Consider the following 16721-nt stretch of genomic DNA (forward strand, 5'->3'; position numbering starts at 1 on the left):
AAAAATTGGAAAAAAAAAAGAAGCCAGAAAGAGCCTTGACTAGGGTTAGAACCTTTGGCCCTCAGATCTGTGAGAAAATGAGTTTGTGTTGTGTAAGTCACTCCATCCATGGCATTTCTAAGGTTTGTTTGAGTGGGCAGGTAAGATGACTGCACGGATATTAATCCTTTTCCAGCAGTTCACTGCTCAGTAGAAAGTGCATTTACTTAATTTAATCTGCTTCTCACCTGTCCTTTAAAAATTCATTTCTGAGTCTTAGAATTATCTACCTTTGTGTTCTGAGAGGCTTACTGATCTTTCATATTTTCTACCAACACCCACTATTCTTTGTAATATGTCCTTAGTCTTTAGCTCCCTACATATTGTTGTATTGTCTCTTACACACAAAGTAAGTTGAAAAGAGCCTGAGTCAAACGCCATCCCTTTTGAGAAGGGATGCAGCATCTAAGACATTTGCCTTGCCTTCTGTGTGGACATCCTGAAGTGACAGAAGTAATCTTTCATTAGGAAACAGATTTCCTTCAAACAATGAACACATTTGCTGCAGGTGGTAGGAAGGAAGGGATTCACGCCCCCTATAGTGACATCATTAACCTGTTTTACGTGCAGAAAAAAAAAAATTCAGGCATCAAACACTTAGCACATGAAACATGAAATAAGATTCCACTGAGCAGTGCCAAGCCCAAAATTTAATCTTGTACTAGACGCTGAACAAAACCAAGTTTTTTTTTTTTTTTTTTTTTTTTAACATGTATGGCTGTGAGTGATGGACCGGTCTGAACCTTTGCTTTCCAGGAAGGCAAGAAGCCATTTCTAATCATGTAGAACAGCATGTAAGTGTCTCTATTGAAATGCAGCACCTTCCTTTCACTGTGTGTTTTGTCCAAGTGATTCTGAGGCACAAGCTACGGACAAGATGGATTTTTTTCCTGCATTGCTGTACCCTGGTTTAGTTGTGTTTTCAGGCATTTGTAAATATTGCTGACACATTCATAAAAGATTTGTCCACACAGAAGCTAAGTGGAGAATTAGAAAAGCAACCATAAACGCCTTTTTAGCCTCTTATTATCAATTGGGTTAGAATTAGTCATTGGAAACAGTTTATTGATACCAGTATTTTTCCCAGGGTGGTAATGGAGGTTTGTCTCCTTTTAATAATAGTCAGTTACTGATGTATCATGTGAAAGATGAACAGATATTTTCAAAACTCCCCAGAAAGTGCAAATATTAACAACAAGCCTCCCTGTGAATAAGGTATAACTCTTTGTCAATATTCAAACTAAGAAGACTTTAAAGAGTCTTAAATTTGTATCTATTTCATTCTTAAAATATGTTAAAGGACTCAGTTATCTTCACGGGGCTGGCACTGGGAGTCTGAGCATGCTCAAATGAACATGTAGGCAATACAAATTGTACTTGTATTTTTTTTTTCTTAATTTGTTTTTTGAGGGTGAGAGCACAAGGGTGGGAGGGTGGATCTGGGGGAGAGGGGTGGGAAGCATTGAGTGATCAGGATGCATTGTGTGAAATTCCCAAACAATTAATAAAATATATTGTGTTGGACAAATATATTAAAAGGCTGCTGAATGAATCCAGCACTTGGTAAATATTATCCAGGTTAATGGATACAGGAAACAGATCTTCAATTTTTCATTAAAAATATAATGAAAAATACTCTCTGCCCTGGAAATGGCCTGGTGAGCAATAGTCTTTAAGCTTATTTTATGGCTACTGGTGGGGTCTCTCTGACGGTTTCTTTTCTAAGGAAGTCATCCAGCCAGATGGACTGGGCAATCTTTTGACATCCCCATTGCCTGCACAGTGAAATGTGGCCCCTTCTCCCACTACTGCCCTCTGGCCTGGCTGGATCACTTCCCACCACTTCATGGTTATAGAATCCTCTCACTGTGCTCTACGGCTGTTCCAAGAGGCAGACAACTTCACCAATCGAGGAAAAGAAAGGTGTTTCTAAACTCCCACAGTGCTTTATCTGTTCCTATCCACACACATCCCTGCTGACTGACAGGAGAGTGTGGGGGTCCCTGTGCTGAACCCCAACACTGTAGATAGAGATGCTTGCTGTTATGTTAAAGGTAATGATTTGCAGAAGAAACAGAAAATATGGATTCTAGGCACCACCTGCATGGGTAATTTTGGAAATTCTCATGACACCTGGCAGTCTGATTCACTTGCGTTATCAAGTCTTTCCAGGGAGCCCTCAGATCACACCACCACCAATCTGCAGTAAACGATAAACTTTGAAAATGGCACTTGTTTTTCTAAAGCACCCTTGGAAACCTAGATTTAAGAGGCAGGAGATATTTTTAAGCATTTAATTCTTTTTGAAAGGAGAGATTTAAACACACAGTCACTTGTGTCACATTTCCTCTATTCATCCTTTACTTAGTCTCTGAGTGGGGACTGCAGAAATCAGGTCCTGAAAACCCTACTGGGTTTAGGGATGGAAGACATGCACCTAGGGAGAGATACATCAGAGCTGAGTTCTAAAATGCAGAAAAGAGGGCTTTAACACAGAGTGGTGATATGCAATTTATAAGCTGAGGACATAAGAACAGAGCCTGCAGTTTACAGATCCTATGTCTGTTTTTCATTCTCTACATCATCTGTCTATCTATCCATCTGTCCATCCATCCATCTTTCCATCCATCCATTTGTCAGTCCATCTAGCCATCTGTCCATCTGTCTATCCATCTATCCACCTGTCCATCCATCCATTCATCCATCCATCTGTCCATCTATCCATTTGTCAATCCATCCAGCCATCTGTCCATCTGTCTGTCCATCTATCCATCTATCCATCTATCCATCCATCCATCCATCCATCCATCCATCCATCCATCCATCCATCCATTCATCCTTCTATCCAGGGATGCAATTTTCTCACATGAATTTTCTTACCAAAACAAGGACAATTAAGACTTCCCTCTTTAAGGACAGAGCAGTCTCAGGTGAAATGACATCAGAACTGAGCAAAGAAACATAGTCACTTCATGGTGCATTGCTAGGCATGGCCACTCACACTTTAATCCCAGGACTCAGGAGGCAGAAGCAGGTAGAGCTCTGAGTTCGAGGCTAGCTTGGTTTACGTAGTGAGTTCCAGGACTTCCAGGCCTATATAGTGGTCTCAATGTAAAATAAAAAGCAGGCACAATTTAAAACAATAAACTCTTTAGCTAGACACTGATCTTTGCTTTGCGTATCTGCAGAGTTCAGATGCCTCATAGAGGCACATCCCAGAGCATGCTGTGTGTTGTCTAGATCACAAAATTAAAATGTAGCAAGGCAGTCTCCTCACCTCCTCAGTTCTGGGGATCCTATTCAGGTTCCCCCCTCTTACTTGCTAGGCAAGCTGTCCCAGACTGGAAGAATTAAAATGTAGGAAAGCATTAAGGTCTATGCCTAGGGAAATGATCCACATTTTAAATTTGGGCGGGCAGGTGAACTCGTGGCAGCTCCAGTTCCCTTCTCTGCAGCACTGGCTCATCAGGTGATAAGAGACTCAATACTGAAGTGTGGAGAAGGTTGGGTCCTCTTGGTTGCATGGACTTGCACGCAGCAAGACTGCTGCTCAGGGCACAATTGTGGTCTACGTGCGAGAAGTTTTCATATGTTCTTCTCGGCCATGATCATGAAACCCCTGGCCTAAGGTGTCAAGGTGAAACTCACTTTCAAATCTGGACTTTTTAATATAGCAGGCTAATTAAGGAGATGGGCTAAACCCCCAGGAGAATAGCAGCAATGAGTGTGTAACATGGGCTCAGAATTTTCATGAATAAAGTTGGGATGAGCACCTCACTTGTCATGGAACTTGATAAAGATACAATGTGGAAAGACACAGAACTAGCAAAACCGAGCCACTGAGTCATTTTCACAAGTCTGTGCCAAGCGGCCAGAGTTTCCTGACTGCAAATCTTGTTTTCCCCTTACCCTGGAGTTGATACCCTAACCCAAACCTCCACCCAGCCTTCCCTATAGCTCCCCCTTTCCTGTTTCCTTTTTTTAATTTGATTATTAAAACGAACCACTTCATTAATTGATCTATGTGTAATGAATATTTCAACTGAATTTTCTGTTTTTCTATGGCCAGTTTTTAATCATAGCTTCTCAATTTTGGCTCAGAAGTAACTCTGAAACCCAGCCATGCTTTACCTTGTAACCAATACCTGGTTGAAAGCCTTGTCATCGCTGCTACTTAGTAGCCAACCAGAAAGGATTTTTCTAAGCATTACCGATGTTAAGACACCATGGTGAGGTGCTCACTGTATTCAAGAACTGTTTAAAGAACAGCTGAGCCTCGCACTAACAAGATAAGCATTTTTTTTTAATTACTGTGTCACCGAGAAGACATGTGGCGAACAGAGGGGTTTAGTACCTTGCTGCAGGCCCCGCAGCTGGGAAGGAAAAGGGCTGGGATTTGGACTCCAGTGGTTTGCCACCGTAACCTGTTTGCATAACTCATGAATAGTGTGTTAATTTCACCCATCATCACTATGTATTTGGAGGATGAGTTTGAACTTCTAATCCTATTGTCTCCACCTCCCAAATGCTAGGATTACAGGTGCCCCCTTTTTGTAGTATTGGGGGTTGAAGTCAGGGCTTTGTATGTGCTATGCAAATTGCTATTTTTATTGTTGTTACTTTTTTTTTTTTTTTTTTGACTAGGCAACACAATTACCTGGTACAAAATGCAAACCCCACATACGGAGAAGTCTCTGGCGGGGTAACTGGCACTGCTAAGTTCTCCAGCAGCGTCCCAGACCAAGGCCTACATGCTGGTTCCCTCTTTTTCCTTTAGCGTATCAGACAGTGTTCAGTCGAGTCTCACAATCTAGGATACACTTTGGCACAGTGCCTTTTCACTTAACAAGGCTTCCAAATCCGTATAGGAGAGCTTTCTCTTTAGAGACTACAGATGGTCTATATTGGGCACGAGCAGTCCCCCCTCCCCCGCGCTCCACAAAGGGCTAGACAGTAAATATTTCAGGCTTTGGGGTCCATATGGTCCCTGTTCCATATGTTCCTGCTTCTCTTTTTCACAAAAACATTTTGAAAATGTATAAACCATTCTAGCCTCTCGGGTCATACAGACACTGGCTTATGGACCTACAAGCTTCTGGGCTCTCAGCTCACTTTTCTGTGCCTGTTCTTTTTCTATTCTGCCCTCCCCTCATTTTTGTAGTTTGTGGCCTGGAAACCACACTAGGCAAGTGCCCTACTACCAACCCACACCTCTAGCCCCCTGGTCCCTCCTTGAACAAGATGAGCTGTCTTATTGCAAAACACCCAGAAGTTGCCATTGCTCACCAAATCCTTTAAGGCTCCTCACCCTCAAGAGCTGACCATCATGCACAGCATGCCTCATGATGCACTGATGTCCTCCACTGGGTCTACTGCACTGCCCAGGCTCCATCAACCCCTCATGGACCTCTCTCTGCCTCATTATTGCTTTAAATACAGACTGGATGCAGCCTCAGGGCATTCTGTTAGTGCAAATCACATCTGGGATGCCTAGTGACTTGTTGCTGCCCAGGAAGAACCAACATCCCATCATCTAAAGTCCTGCCTTCCTGCTCTTGGCTCCTTCTCTTGGCTCCCTCTGTTTCCAAACACGCCGAGCTCATTTTTTGCCCCCTAATGTCCCCTATTTTGCCAGCCTTTGGCAGGCTCCACCTCAGTTTGCAGGACACCCCCTTAGCAAGGCTTTCCAGAGGGCTCTGCACTTCCCTGTGCCCTCATCCTCCTTCGCTCTCTCTGTCCCTGTGGCCATCAGTCTCATGTGGGCTGCTCGGAGCCCAGTCCACTGTTGACCCAGATGAACACTGAGAGCCTTCTGATCTGATGGGTGAGTGAAGAACCTCAAGCCATTTTGTACTCCCTGGTGAAATTTCGGAGTTTTAGTTTCTTTAAAAACAAAACAAAAGAAAACACAGAAATATTATGGGAATATATTTTTGTTTTAATCCCAGGTGTGAGAGACGGGGCTGCTTCAGACTGCCCACAGCAGCTGTCTGTGATTTGCCTTGTGCTCTAGCAGGGGTGTGATTTCTCCAGCAGTAGGCAGTTTCTGTGACTGTGACGTCTGGGGACTTTTCAGAGGGTATATAAATGGGAGGCCCCAAGAGGGTGGGGTGAGTTGTTGGTTGTTTGCTGTTGGTTGCTGTCAGTCAGGGTTTGTTAAGTCATTGTGTTAGAGAGTTAGAGAGTAGTGTTAAAGAGTTGGAAGAGTGGGAGAAAAGGGGTGGAAAAGGGTGGAAGAAAGAAGAATCCATAAAGTAGCTAAAAGCTTGGTTTTTGGTCTACCATCTTGCTCAGCAATCACTAAATACGTTTGGACACCTACATAGGTTGTTATTTCATTTTTATTCTCTGAGTGACAAAATTCCTTCCATCCATCAATACCAAGCTCAAATGTTACATGTTCTACAGAGCTTTCATATATTCCCCAGATAGGATTTTGTTTTTGTTTTTGTTTTGGTGGGGCAGGCTCCCAGAGCACTGTGTTCAGAGTCCTCCATAATTAATCTGGGCCATTATTAGCCACCAAATGTTTGTTAGCTGACTTATTGAAATCACCAATACCCACTAAAATCGTATACTTATACAACCTCCTTCACTTACCTACAAGGAACTCTTTAAGGAAGAATGATGTTCAGGCATTGAGTTTGGAAATATGATGTAAGCAACTAGCACGTGGCTGTATGCCAGAGGCACATTTAGCTCTTACAATAGCACCAACTAGGCAGTATTTTTAGGATTTGTGCTTTAAGGAGGAAGAGGAAGAGGAGGAGAAGAAAGAGGAGGAAGAGGAAGAGAAGGAAGAAGAAGAGGAAGAAGAGGAAGAGGAGGAGGAGGAGAAGAAAGAGGAGGAGGAAGTGAAGTTAGGTTGGCATCTAGCCCTGTGGCTTTGGAACAAACCAGCAGGTCACCCTGTAGTCAGCTATCATGATGACTTTGACAGCTTGATTGCTCTCCAGTCCAGCCAGCACAGCACACAAATCTGCCCATCTCACATGAACTGAGACTTGGGGCAGCTCAATGGACCGGGGTCAGTGAGACTTTTGCTCCCCTGCAGCAAGATCCTCCCGTGAAGGGACACAGATGTCCCTTGACCAGCCAGATGGGGTTATCATGGTGATGAGGTGTCCCTCTGCACACCTGTGACTGTGCCAGCCCCAAGGGTGGCCAGATGTCCTTGGGGCCTGCCTCCTGCCACCACATGCTGCTTATCCATGCAGACATAAGCCGCTCTGCCCTGCCAGATGATGAGCGCTGACTGATGTGGCGGCAGCCCAGGGCACTGGACAGGAGGGCGAGAAGCTGGAAGGCAGAGGACACAAGGGCAGAGAGCGCTGCGGTCTCTGCAGATAAATGCTGAGAATCTCCTTCTAAATTACCCTTAGAGATGAGGGGCAGCAGGAAAGCAGTTACATACTTTTTCCAGAGGGCAGACGGCCCCCATTTCCTGACATAAAAGAAGGAGGTGCCAGAACACACTGGTTGGAGGCTCAGTTCTCTGTGAGCACTGTATAACAGCTCATTGGGAAAAATTCCAGGACAAGACTGCTTGCAAATTCTAGGATGGTGCTACTTACGGTAAAGGTAGCACCATCGTCGCGGGGAAGCCAATTCTATTCCACGCCTTGGGCCTTACCACTGCACTGGAAAGTCAGAATCACCGTCCTCCCCACCGACCTGAGAATTTGGAAATGCCTTTCTCTCTGTGAAAGCTTTGATGGAGGATACTTGATGAGATGAAAAACTGAGGCCCCATGCTTTAGAAGTTCTAGTTTATTTGTTCAGCACAAGACCCAAATATCCAGCCAGCACCACTTGGTTCTGCCTATCGTTTGAGCGACTGTGGTCTAAAGGCAGTACTCGTGGTGGAAACAGCTCGGGGACAGCATTTGGACATACCTGAGGTGGCGTCTCAGCTTAGGACCTGCAACTAGTTAACCCAGTTACCCACTTCAACTCAGCAGGTTTGGCTTCCTCAGCTGTACGGTGGAGGTGCCAATGCCAGTACTCTCAGCTGTGAGGTCTGAAGATGGCCAATCCTAAAGCATTTAGCACCACGTATGGGCACATAGTAGGTGTTTGATAGATGCTAGGTAGTCTTACTTCTAGGAAGAACAGTTCATTGGTTGTGGTTGAACTCTGGGTGGGGCCAAAGAGTATTAACGTCAACCACAGACATAAAAGATCTCATGAAGGTGTGATGACTGTGAGCTCTTTGATATTTAGCACCAAATTTAAAACCATAGCCACCAACCTTTACCATACACTTGTGTATGCCTTTCCGAGACATCTGACCCTCCCTTCACCCAGAGAAGACGGTAGCTTAGAGAGTCTGGGTGTTCATTCAGTATACACAGAGGTTGCCCCATGTGAGGCCCTGGGGAAGACACATATATGAACCAGCTGGGAGCTGGGCCACCAAGGAAGCTGTACTGTCATGTTCAGACATCATACCGGGGCATCTGCAGCTTCAATGTTGTGGGAGAGGTTTCCATTCTGGACAGGTTCTGAAGCTTCGCTCGATGGTGTCATCTCCACCTCTGTGCTTGTGCTGTTGGGGAGTTCAATTTTCTCTGCGGCATAATTTAAACACAAAGAAAATGATCAGAATCAGTGGGAATAAAGGGCCATGTTGGAATGAATGCTCTAAAAATGGGGATCAGAAGGTGAGGAGAAGGCACCGGAGACCTGAAGCTGGTGTGGGGGACCTGCAAAGGGTTTTTTTTTTTTTACCACTTAGCCTGTGTTGCCGAGTGTGCTGTCCCTTACCTCTCCATAGCTCTGGCTCACACATGACACCACTGGAGGCCCTATCATCATGTGTTAGGACATGCAAGGGCACAGATACATACCTTTAGACATTTAGATACAGACTGCAAGATAGCTGGATCCCTTACAATCGTACCTCCCTGCAAAGGACACTGTCCATGGTACCATGTCCTAGGCTATACTCTGTCACCATCAGCCTGCCATCTTGGGCAGGCCCCCCTTTCCACTGGGCTGGAACACCCCCTGACTGGTGAATGGTTCACTGTGGCTGACAGCCAGGCAAGGTCCTCTGTTTTCCGCTCTAATACTCTGTCTTCAAAACTGCCTGTGCTGGGAGAGGATTTGGCCACCTGCCTTTTCTTACAATCCCGAGAACGCTCACAGCACATTCTGCACCGGGTGTCCTGTTCCAAGAAAATCAAGAGGGTGGAGGTGCTGAGACAAGGAACAAGGCTGTGTGAGAGAGAAAGCTAGAGAGATGCTATGGGTTAACAAATGCAGTCATGTTTTCCTGAGAGAGGAGAAGAGGCCCAAAGGCCTCAGGACTCTGTCACATTAGGAACCAGATGGGTCTGTGTTTCTACTCTCACTCTACAGTTTGTGCTGTATGACCCTCAGCAACTGCCTCAACCTCTGTGGCATCCAGTTTCCTCACCTGCATTAAGTTGGTGCTGCTAACAGTGCCACTACTACCATGACTGCTATTGCTGCTACCACTGCCTCACCAACAAAGAGGTAGAAAAGTGCGTGAAAATCACTCAGAAGAGGGCCTGGCCAAGCCAGAAATGAATAATCTGAACATCTGTCACTGCAATTGCTTTTTGCAAGATATCTTCTTTCCAGGGCTAAGAGAAGCCTCCAGGTGACCAGTGCTCAAGCCCCATTAGGCTCAACTTGGACGTAAGCAGGAGTTAAACAGAAAGTCTCTCATTGAGGCTGCAGAGATTGCTCAGCAGTTAAGAGCATTTGCTGCACTTTCAAAGAACTGGGTTCAGTTTCCTTCCCCCCATATCACGTGGATCACAATTGCCTTTAACTATAGTTCTTGGTGGTCCAATGCTCTATTCTGGGGTCCATGTTCACCTGTGAGCACGTGGGTCATATATAAACACATAAAAAGAAATAGAGATCTTTAAAGTAAAGAAAGAAAAAAGAAAGGCTCCCACTGGCACCAATTCTGCTCAGGGCAAGGAGGGAATGAGCCAGGAGTAAGGGTGGCTGGACACCAGTCTGCTAAGCTGTGCCAGATGTAAGCAATTACAGGATGCTCATGGGAGAACAGGATTTTTTTCTTAGCAACTTCAGAAGGACCAAATATTTCTATCATTAGTGCATAAGAAAAATCTCAGCACTTGGTAGGTAGATGTAGAAGGACTGTCATAGGTTCAAGGCCAGCCTGGGTTATATAGTGAGACCCTATTATGCCCCGCAACAAAAAGGACTTCATAAAAATGTTTGGTTTGAAACAGTCAAATACTGAAAATCCTAGCAAAATGCTCACGAATCCAATCATGGTGTCCTGAGGTACAAATGAAGGTCTAGAAGGTACAGGAATCTGGGCTTTCATGATCCACCCATGATTACTAACGTCAGTGTTGTGGGATGCTCTGCTGCCTGTAGCCATGCCAGATAGCTCATTCAGTTATCTAAACTAAAACATGCTAAGTACCTCGGGGACGGACATGAAAGCCCTCATAGGCATCAGGAACAGATTGCTGAGGCCAAGCTGGATCCCAGAATCACAGGGTAGAGGGATCCAAAGGGGTTTTAGATCCGCTAGGATAGACACAGACAAGTAACCCATGCACAGTCCCTAAAATGAGTGTGCTTTTATTTTTATTTATTTATTTATTTATTTATTTATTTATTTATTTATTTTTGGTTTTCCGAGACAGGGTTTCTGGCTGTCCTGGAACTCACTCTGTAGACCAGGCTGGCCTTGAACTCAGAAATCCGCCTGCCTCTGCCTCTCAAGTGCTGGGATTAAAGGTGTGCACCACCACGCCTGGCCATGAGTGTGCTTTTAAACCAGTCTTTATTGTCACAAAAATATGAAAATAAATCCTGAGGTTTGGAAAAGCATAGATTTTTGATACACACTCCCTCTATTACCAAGTCCTTCGCTGGTCCAAACAGCAGGACGTTCTTTGGGGTTATTTGTCATGGATGATTAAATCTAAGGATACACTCATTAGCGTGCAAGAGAAGGTCTGGGAATGAACCCAGACACACAAACCATTCTGTTCCAAGCGACTTCATCCTACATAAGAAAAACTAACAGAGTTGAAAAAGTAGCCCTGGTAATTGAACACCCCCCCCCCAAAAAAAAATCACACACAGAGCTTAGCCAGGCAGTAATGTTCCCTGTTGACTTTACAATACAAAGCCAAAATTCTGCTCATTCTGTAAAACGTATCCAGGTTCACAGAAGAAGAGAGAATCAGACAAAAACCCGCAACTCATAACCCAATCCTAGTTAACACTTGAACTGATTCCTGTCCACTTTCTCCACAAATGCTCAATTGACTCTTAACTGCTCCTTGGTTGAAATTGTGCCTGGGTTAGAATTCAGGATGGTAGGGGAGGCAGGAAGTCTTCTATGGAGTATTTTGAGGGCAAAACGGTTGAGATTTGCCTGCAGATAATTTTAGTCACTTGGGCAATAGCTTCGTTTACAGCATGGATCCAGATTAGGTTAAATTTAGTCTGAATTTAGAATTGAGAGCTATATTATAGTTACAGACAGGAGAAAGGGAACATGATGTCCCAAGTTAAAATAAGATGCCTGAATGTCACAATCTGGTCACACAGAAGTTCTAGAAGAGTCAGCCAAGACAGACCTAGGTTGCTTTTGCCTAGCTTTATTTTCTTGGCCTGTGTATATGTAGTGTGAGCTCATGTGTAGGTGTGTGTGTCTGTGTGTGTGTGTGTGTGTGTGTGTTGGTGTACATGTGTGCACATGTGTATGGAGGCCAAAGGTTGATATCCATTTTCTTTACTAAGGGTCTCTTGTGGAACCCAGAATTTGTTCGTTTGGCCAGTCTAGCTAGCTATCTTGCCCTGGGGAATCTTCTGTCCCTGGCTCCTAAGTACTGAGGGTACAGGGGGGCCCAACACTCCCATCCAGCATTTGTGTGGGAGCTGGGATCTAGACTTAGGTCCTCACACATAGTAGGCACTTTATCTGCTGACACATCTCCCCAGCACTGATGGTGCTGAATTCTTAAGAAAGAGGAGATGGCATGGATTTGAAAGGACCCTGTTGGGTGAGTGGGTGGTGATTTGGGGATGGGGGTGGGTCTGTGAGCAGTGTCACAGATATACGGTCTGCTCACCAGTCATACAGAAGCAGGGCTCTCACCTCTAGCTAAACGCTAATGACTTGGACGACTGGAGTGTGTCTCCTGTCAAATCTGGTGATTTTTGGTTATAATTACTCTTCCCTGTGGATTTCCTTAGTGTTACTGGAGACATACATGTCCATTCCTGTCCTGTCCCAGGGGGAGAAGAAGAATCCATTTCATTGTTTAGGAAGGACTGGAGCAGGGGTTCCCACACTGGTTCTGTTTCTCTGCCCCTCCCCCCCCACCCACCAGGGCAGGACAAGGGATGGGTCTCTCACTCACCCACATGATTGGCAGCCCCATTCTGCCTCTCGTTCTCATCCACTTGGCATTTCTTCTTGGCGATCTTGTGGAGGATTGAAGCTTTTTCTCTGAACCTCCCTGAAGCAAGAGAAAGTGGCAGGAGAGAGACAGAGTGAGGAAGAACGATTGCCGAAGCAGGTGGGTGGTGGTCTCTCTACGAGTCCTGACAGCAGTGACCACACATTCTGTGCAGTGCAGCCAAAATGCCTTTCAACCTATATGGGGGTGGGGCGCTTTCTTACCTTGGTAGATTCTCCAGCCCAATTCTCTATCTGAGAATCTATCTGCAAGCTGCCGGACCACAGAGGGGAGGTGTGACTTGGACTTTTTCCTCCTCTCCAGCTGCTCACAAAATGCCTGAAAACATCCATCATCTCCCAAACCACCTCTACCGCTGGACCCCCAAACAAGGCTGAAGGCCCACAGCTGCTTTAGAATTAAATGCTCATTCCACATCTGCTTTGGACAAAGGCTGGGAAGGAACGTCAAGCCAGCCTGTCCTTCACATTGACTTTGGTTTTCAAGTGTTTCGTCATGATTGCAGCTCCCAAAGGAGTCAGGGGACAGACATCACAGCTCTCCAGAAAAAGCTGAGTCAGCTGCAATTAAAGCAAGAAGGCGGCCACGGATCCCATTTGGGGATTTAGGGCAAAGAAGGATGGGCTGAGCATGTTGGAGATGAGACACTTTGGGAAAGGAGCTGGAAAAGAAGTCCCATGCTAGAAGCAATCACTGTGAACAGCTGTGCCACAAGTGTCTCGCACATTTTGTCTTTATTATTGACACAATTAATGGGCAAACGCATGCGACAAGCACACAAGACAGTCATGCAAAGTGTAGTGAGTAGGAACATAAAGCACATTACTCTCTTTCAATCTTTGATTTTCTTCCTTGGGAATATTCAAGGTACAGAAGATTCTCATTTTAAACGAGCTGATGACTGCGTAGATTCCAGCATAATGTGTTCCTTAAAAATATCCCGAGCCCCACAATTTTCTACTGGGCTTTCTTGTTGGTTGTGTTACCTAACAGCATGTTTTCGGGGGAATCTTATTCTACTTCTTGAGTTAGAAGCAAATCAAATGAAATTGTTTCTCTTGGGGAGAGCCTCCTCCAAGGCTGGACATGACAGGTAAGCACCTCTCCCTTCCCCATGCGTGGGACTCTGGCAGGTCAGAATGGTGACTTCCATGGTGGATTCAGAGTCATCGAACATGTGAACACCTATGTGCAGGTGACACAGGATGGTGTCATTTTTGCTCACAGCTTCATTAGCCATGAACCCAAATCTCTCTCTCTTTTAAATTGTGTTTTCAGCAACATTATAAACTACTGAATTTAAATTTATTTTGTGTTTCAATCCATTGCATTTTTGAAACTTTTTTTTTTTAATTGGGAGGGTATGTGCATGCTACAGCAAACACGTGGAGATCAGAGGACAGCTCATAGGTGTAAGTTTTCTCTTTCTACCACGTGGGTGCTGGGGATGGAAGGCAGGCTGGTAGGCTTGGTGGTCAGCACTTGACCCATGGAGCCATCTTGCCAGCCCCTGACTTCATTTCTTGCTATACGAAGATGTTGGTCTAGGCAATGAGTGTGCTGTGCAATTGTGCTCCCAAAGGTAAGGGGGTGGGGCAATGAAAAGCAGAAGGCAAGGTCAGAATGTGGTGTGGACTGTGTGATAGCTGATTGTGATGGTCAACTTGACAGGGTGAGCGATGTTGAGGGGGTTAGTCTCGTAGTTCCCCGTATCTGTGTATATTTTCAGAGAAAACAGATTGTGTTCTTGCCTTATTAGTGATTCACTTCATTGATGGATTAGACATTTAAGTAGGTCAGTGGAGGTGGTGGAAACTGTGGCGGGCAAGGCGTCATTGCAGGAAGACATGACTTTGCAAGGGCCCCTATGGCTTTCCTGTTACTTCTCTTTGCTTCCGGGCACTACAAAGTGAGTGAGCCTTTGCCACCGGCTCTTGTTGCCATGACATTCTGCCTTCCCGTGGATACAAACCAAGGACAGGTGATGGGGGAACTCTGAAACTAGGAGCCAAAATAAATCTTAGCTCATTTTGAATTGTTTTTCTCCAGAGCCTTGTCACTGTGATGGAGAACTGACTAACTCAGAGGCGGTACGAATGGAAAGGAAGAAGGAGGGATGGGCAGGCGCTCATCCTGGAAGGTGGTTTGAACTTGTCTGTTTCTACTTAATCTCCATGGTAAACTGTGGGAAGAAGGGGGCGGGGGAGGAAAGTCATTCTGGGGACGACAAAAAGAAGGGAGTGAAAAGAAGCATGGAAAGGGGGAGAAGAACGGTAAAGGAGACAGGTAGAGGTGTGACAGCCTGCTGGTGGCCCGGCTGATGCCAGGCATTTCCTGGCTGCCTGGTGGTCTTCTCTGAGCACCAGGCAGATGGGGCTGGTGGCTCTTAGGACCCTGAAATCTTAAGCCTAAAGAAGTCACTTTTCATGGAAGACAATTCCAGGGAGTCTGCCAATCATGCGTTTTGGTACCCAAGAGAGGCAAAAGGAGGTTCTACAATTTCATTGGAGTTTCTGCTAACAAAGCTCTTTCTGCTATGGTGGGAGTCCACCTTCCAGCCAAGGTCACTTTGTATGTCTATGAAATTAGGAGATCAGCTACCTTGTTTTAAACGTGTGTATCGCACAGTAACAAAGTAGAAAGGGGTACAGGAGAAGCAAGCCTATGTAAACCAACCTAGCCCAACCAATGCCCTCAAGTCACAAATCACAGCAGAGAATATGCACGAGAGAGTGGCTGTCATAGACTGTCCATGCTTACAAGATTCCTCCCACGGCTTATATATGTGCCAGAGAGAAATGATTTAAAAAACGGACTCCTGGTCATGAACCCGTTGTAGCCACTTGCTTTGTCACGAAGCATCCTTCAACACAGAGTTGGTCATACCTGGTGTGGTTTTCCCAAGAACCATGGCAGATACTCTGGGGTGTGGTGGTGGGGCTTGTCACATGACCATCCAGGAGGGTTTTCTTACTTCTGTGTCATTGTTTTCCCCAAGTAGGGTAGCAGGTCTTTAGCTGCCTATGCTACTGAAAAAAGGGCCCAACCTGTTGCCTTTTTTTCTTGGCATTTAGTCCCATGGGCAGCTGCGCAAAGCTACCAAGGCTGGCAAGAAATTCTTCAATTTCTTTCCTCCACATGCTTCCTCCAGCAGCACGAGAGTAAGACTGTCCTTCGCCCCACTGTCCTGAACATGGAGACTTTTCCCATTCCGAGAGCAGATGATGGCACCCGTATCTGAAGGGATTTTTGTCTTGAACTTTAGGTTTTAGCAAGGCCCACCTTCCACACTCAGCACGCACACTCCTGAAGGGGGAAGGCAGAGTCGGACAAAGGAAGCCATGTTCAGTTCAGCTTGTTGGATTGGTGCTGGAGTTTCAGGGAATCCTCTAGAAATCGCCTCTAAGTGTGAGGATCACGTTTAGGTGGGGGCACAGAGGATGGGCGTAAGAAACAACCACGTTGCTTTGTGTCTGGCAAGAACAAATCAAGACACCTTTGAATACTTTTCAAGGTGAGCCACGGAGTGATTTTTTTTTTTTTAAAGCCTGATCCAAAGCAGCTTTAAAAATATCCCCACGCTGTGGTGCAAACCCTGAAGGTGTTGCCTTTTTTTATATAGCCACAGATATTTGTATACTTAGAAGCCTCGGAAATAGCAAACTCGGCTGGGATCGTGAGGCACCTACGTCAAACCTGGCACACAATTTTAGGATAGTTTAGTTTGATCTGGAATGTGCGAGAGTACCAGCTGAGTGTCCTCACAGGAGGGTGCGTTGAGGGGGTGGGCAGGAAGTCTGGAAGGAAAAGATGGGAGCCCAGGGCTTCCTGGGAAGGGGAAGGGGTTGAGAAAAACAGCCGCTGGAATCCTTGGCTGGGTCACTCCCAGGTAAAAGAAAAGTCTCAAGCTCCACCGGACAACCTGGTCACTCAAGGGAAGCAAACTTGGCTTCTGTCCTGTTAGGAATACATTAAAACAGTCCCCTGGGAATCCCTTTACCTTTTCCCCACCAAGCTTGTGATAGGCAACTGTCACAAGGGACCCTTTGGGATTGTGACTAGACCAGGTCCAGACAGTCACAGCCCGAGTTTCAGCAATGCAGAAAGAAAAATGGGACTAAAGAAACAGATGTAAAGGGAGCCAGCCATTTGGGGAGAAAAAAAAAACGAGAGAGAGAGAGAGAAAGAGAGAGAGAGAGAGAGAGAGAGAGAGAGAGAGAGAGAGAGAGA

The 16721-nt window shown here is 45.5% G+C and overlaps 1 protein-coding gene across 8 annotated transcripts in view; it reads right to left on the minus strand.

Moving 5' to 3' along the window:
• Slc24a2 (solute carrier family 24 member 2) overlaps window positions 1-16721 on the minus strand; it is a 351643-nt gene that overhangs the window by 146587 nt on the left and 188335 nt on the right. For all 8 annotated transcript variants that reach the window (XM_029539915.1, XM_021200589.2, XM_029539914.1 and 5 more), the window contains 2 exons: window positions 12432-12530; window positions 8491-8609 (listed from right to left, as the gene is read on the minus strand). In XM_029539915.1, the coding sequence (XP_029395775.1) occupies window positions 8491-8609; window positions 12432-12530 (218 nt within the window). The remainder of the gene's footprint in view (window positions 1-8490; window positions 8610-12431; window positions 12531-16721) is intronic.

The sequence above is a fragment of the Mus pahari genome, chromosome 6, assembly GCF_900095145.1.
Source record: "Mus pahari chromosome 6, PAHARI_EIJ_v1.1, whole genome shotgun sequence".
Lineage (NCBI taxonomy): Eukaryota > Metazoa > Chordata > Mammalia > Rodentia > Muridae > Mus > Mus pahari.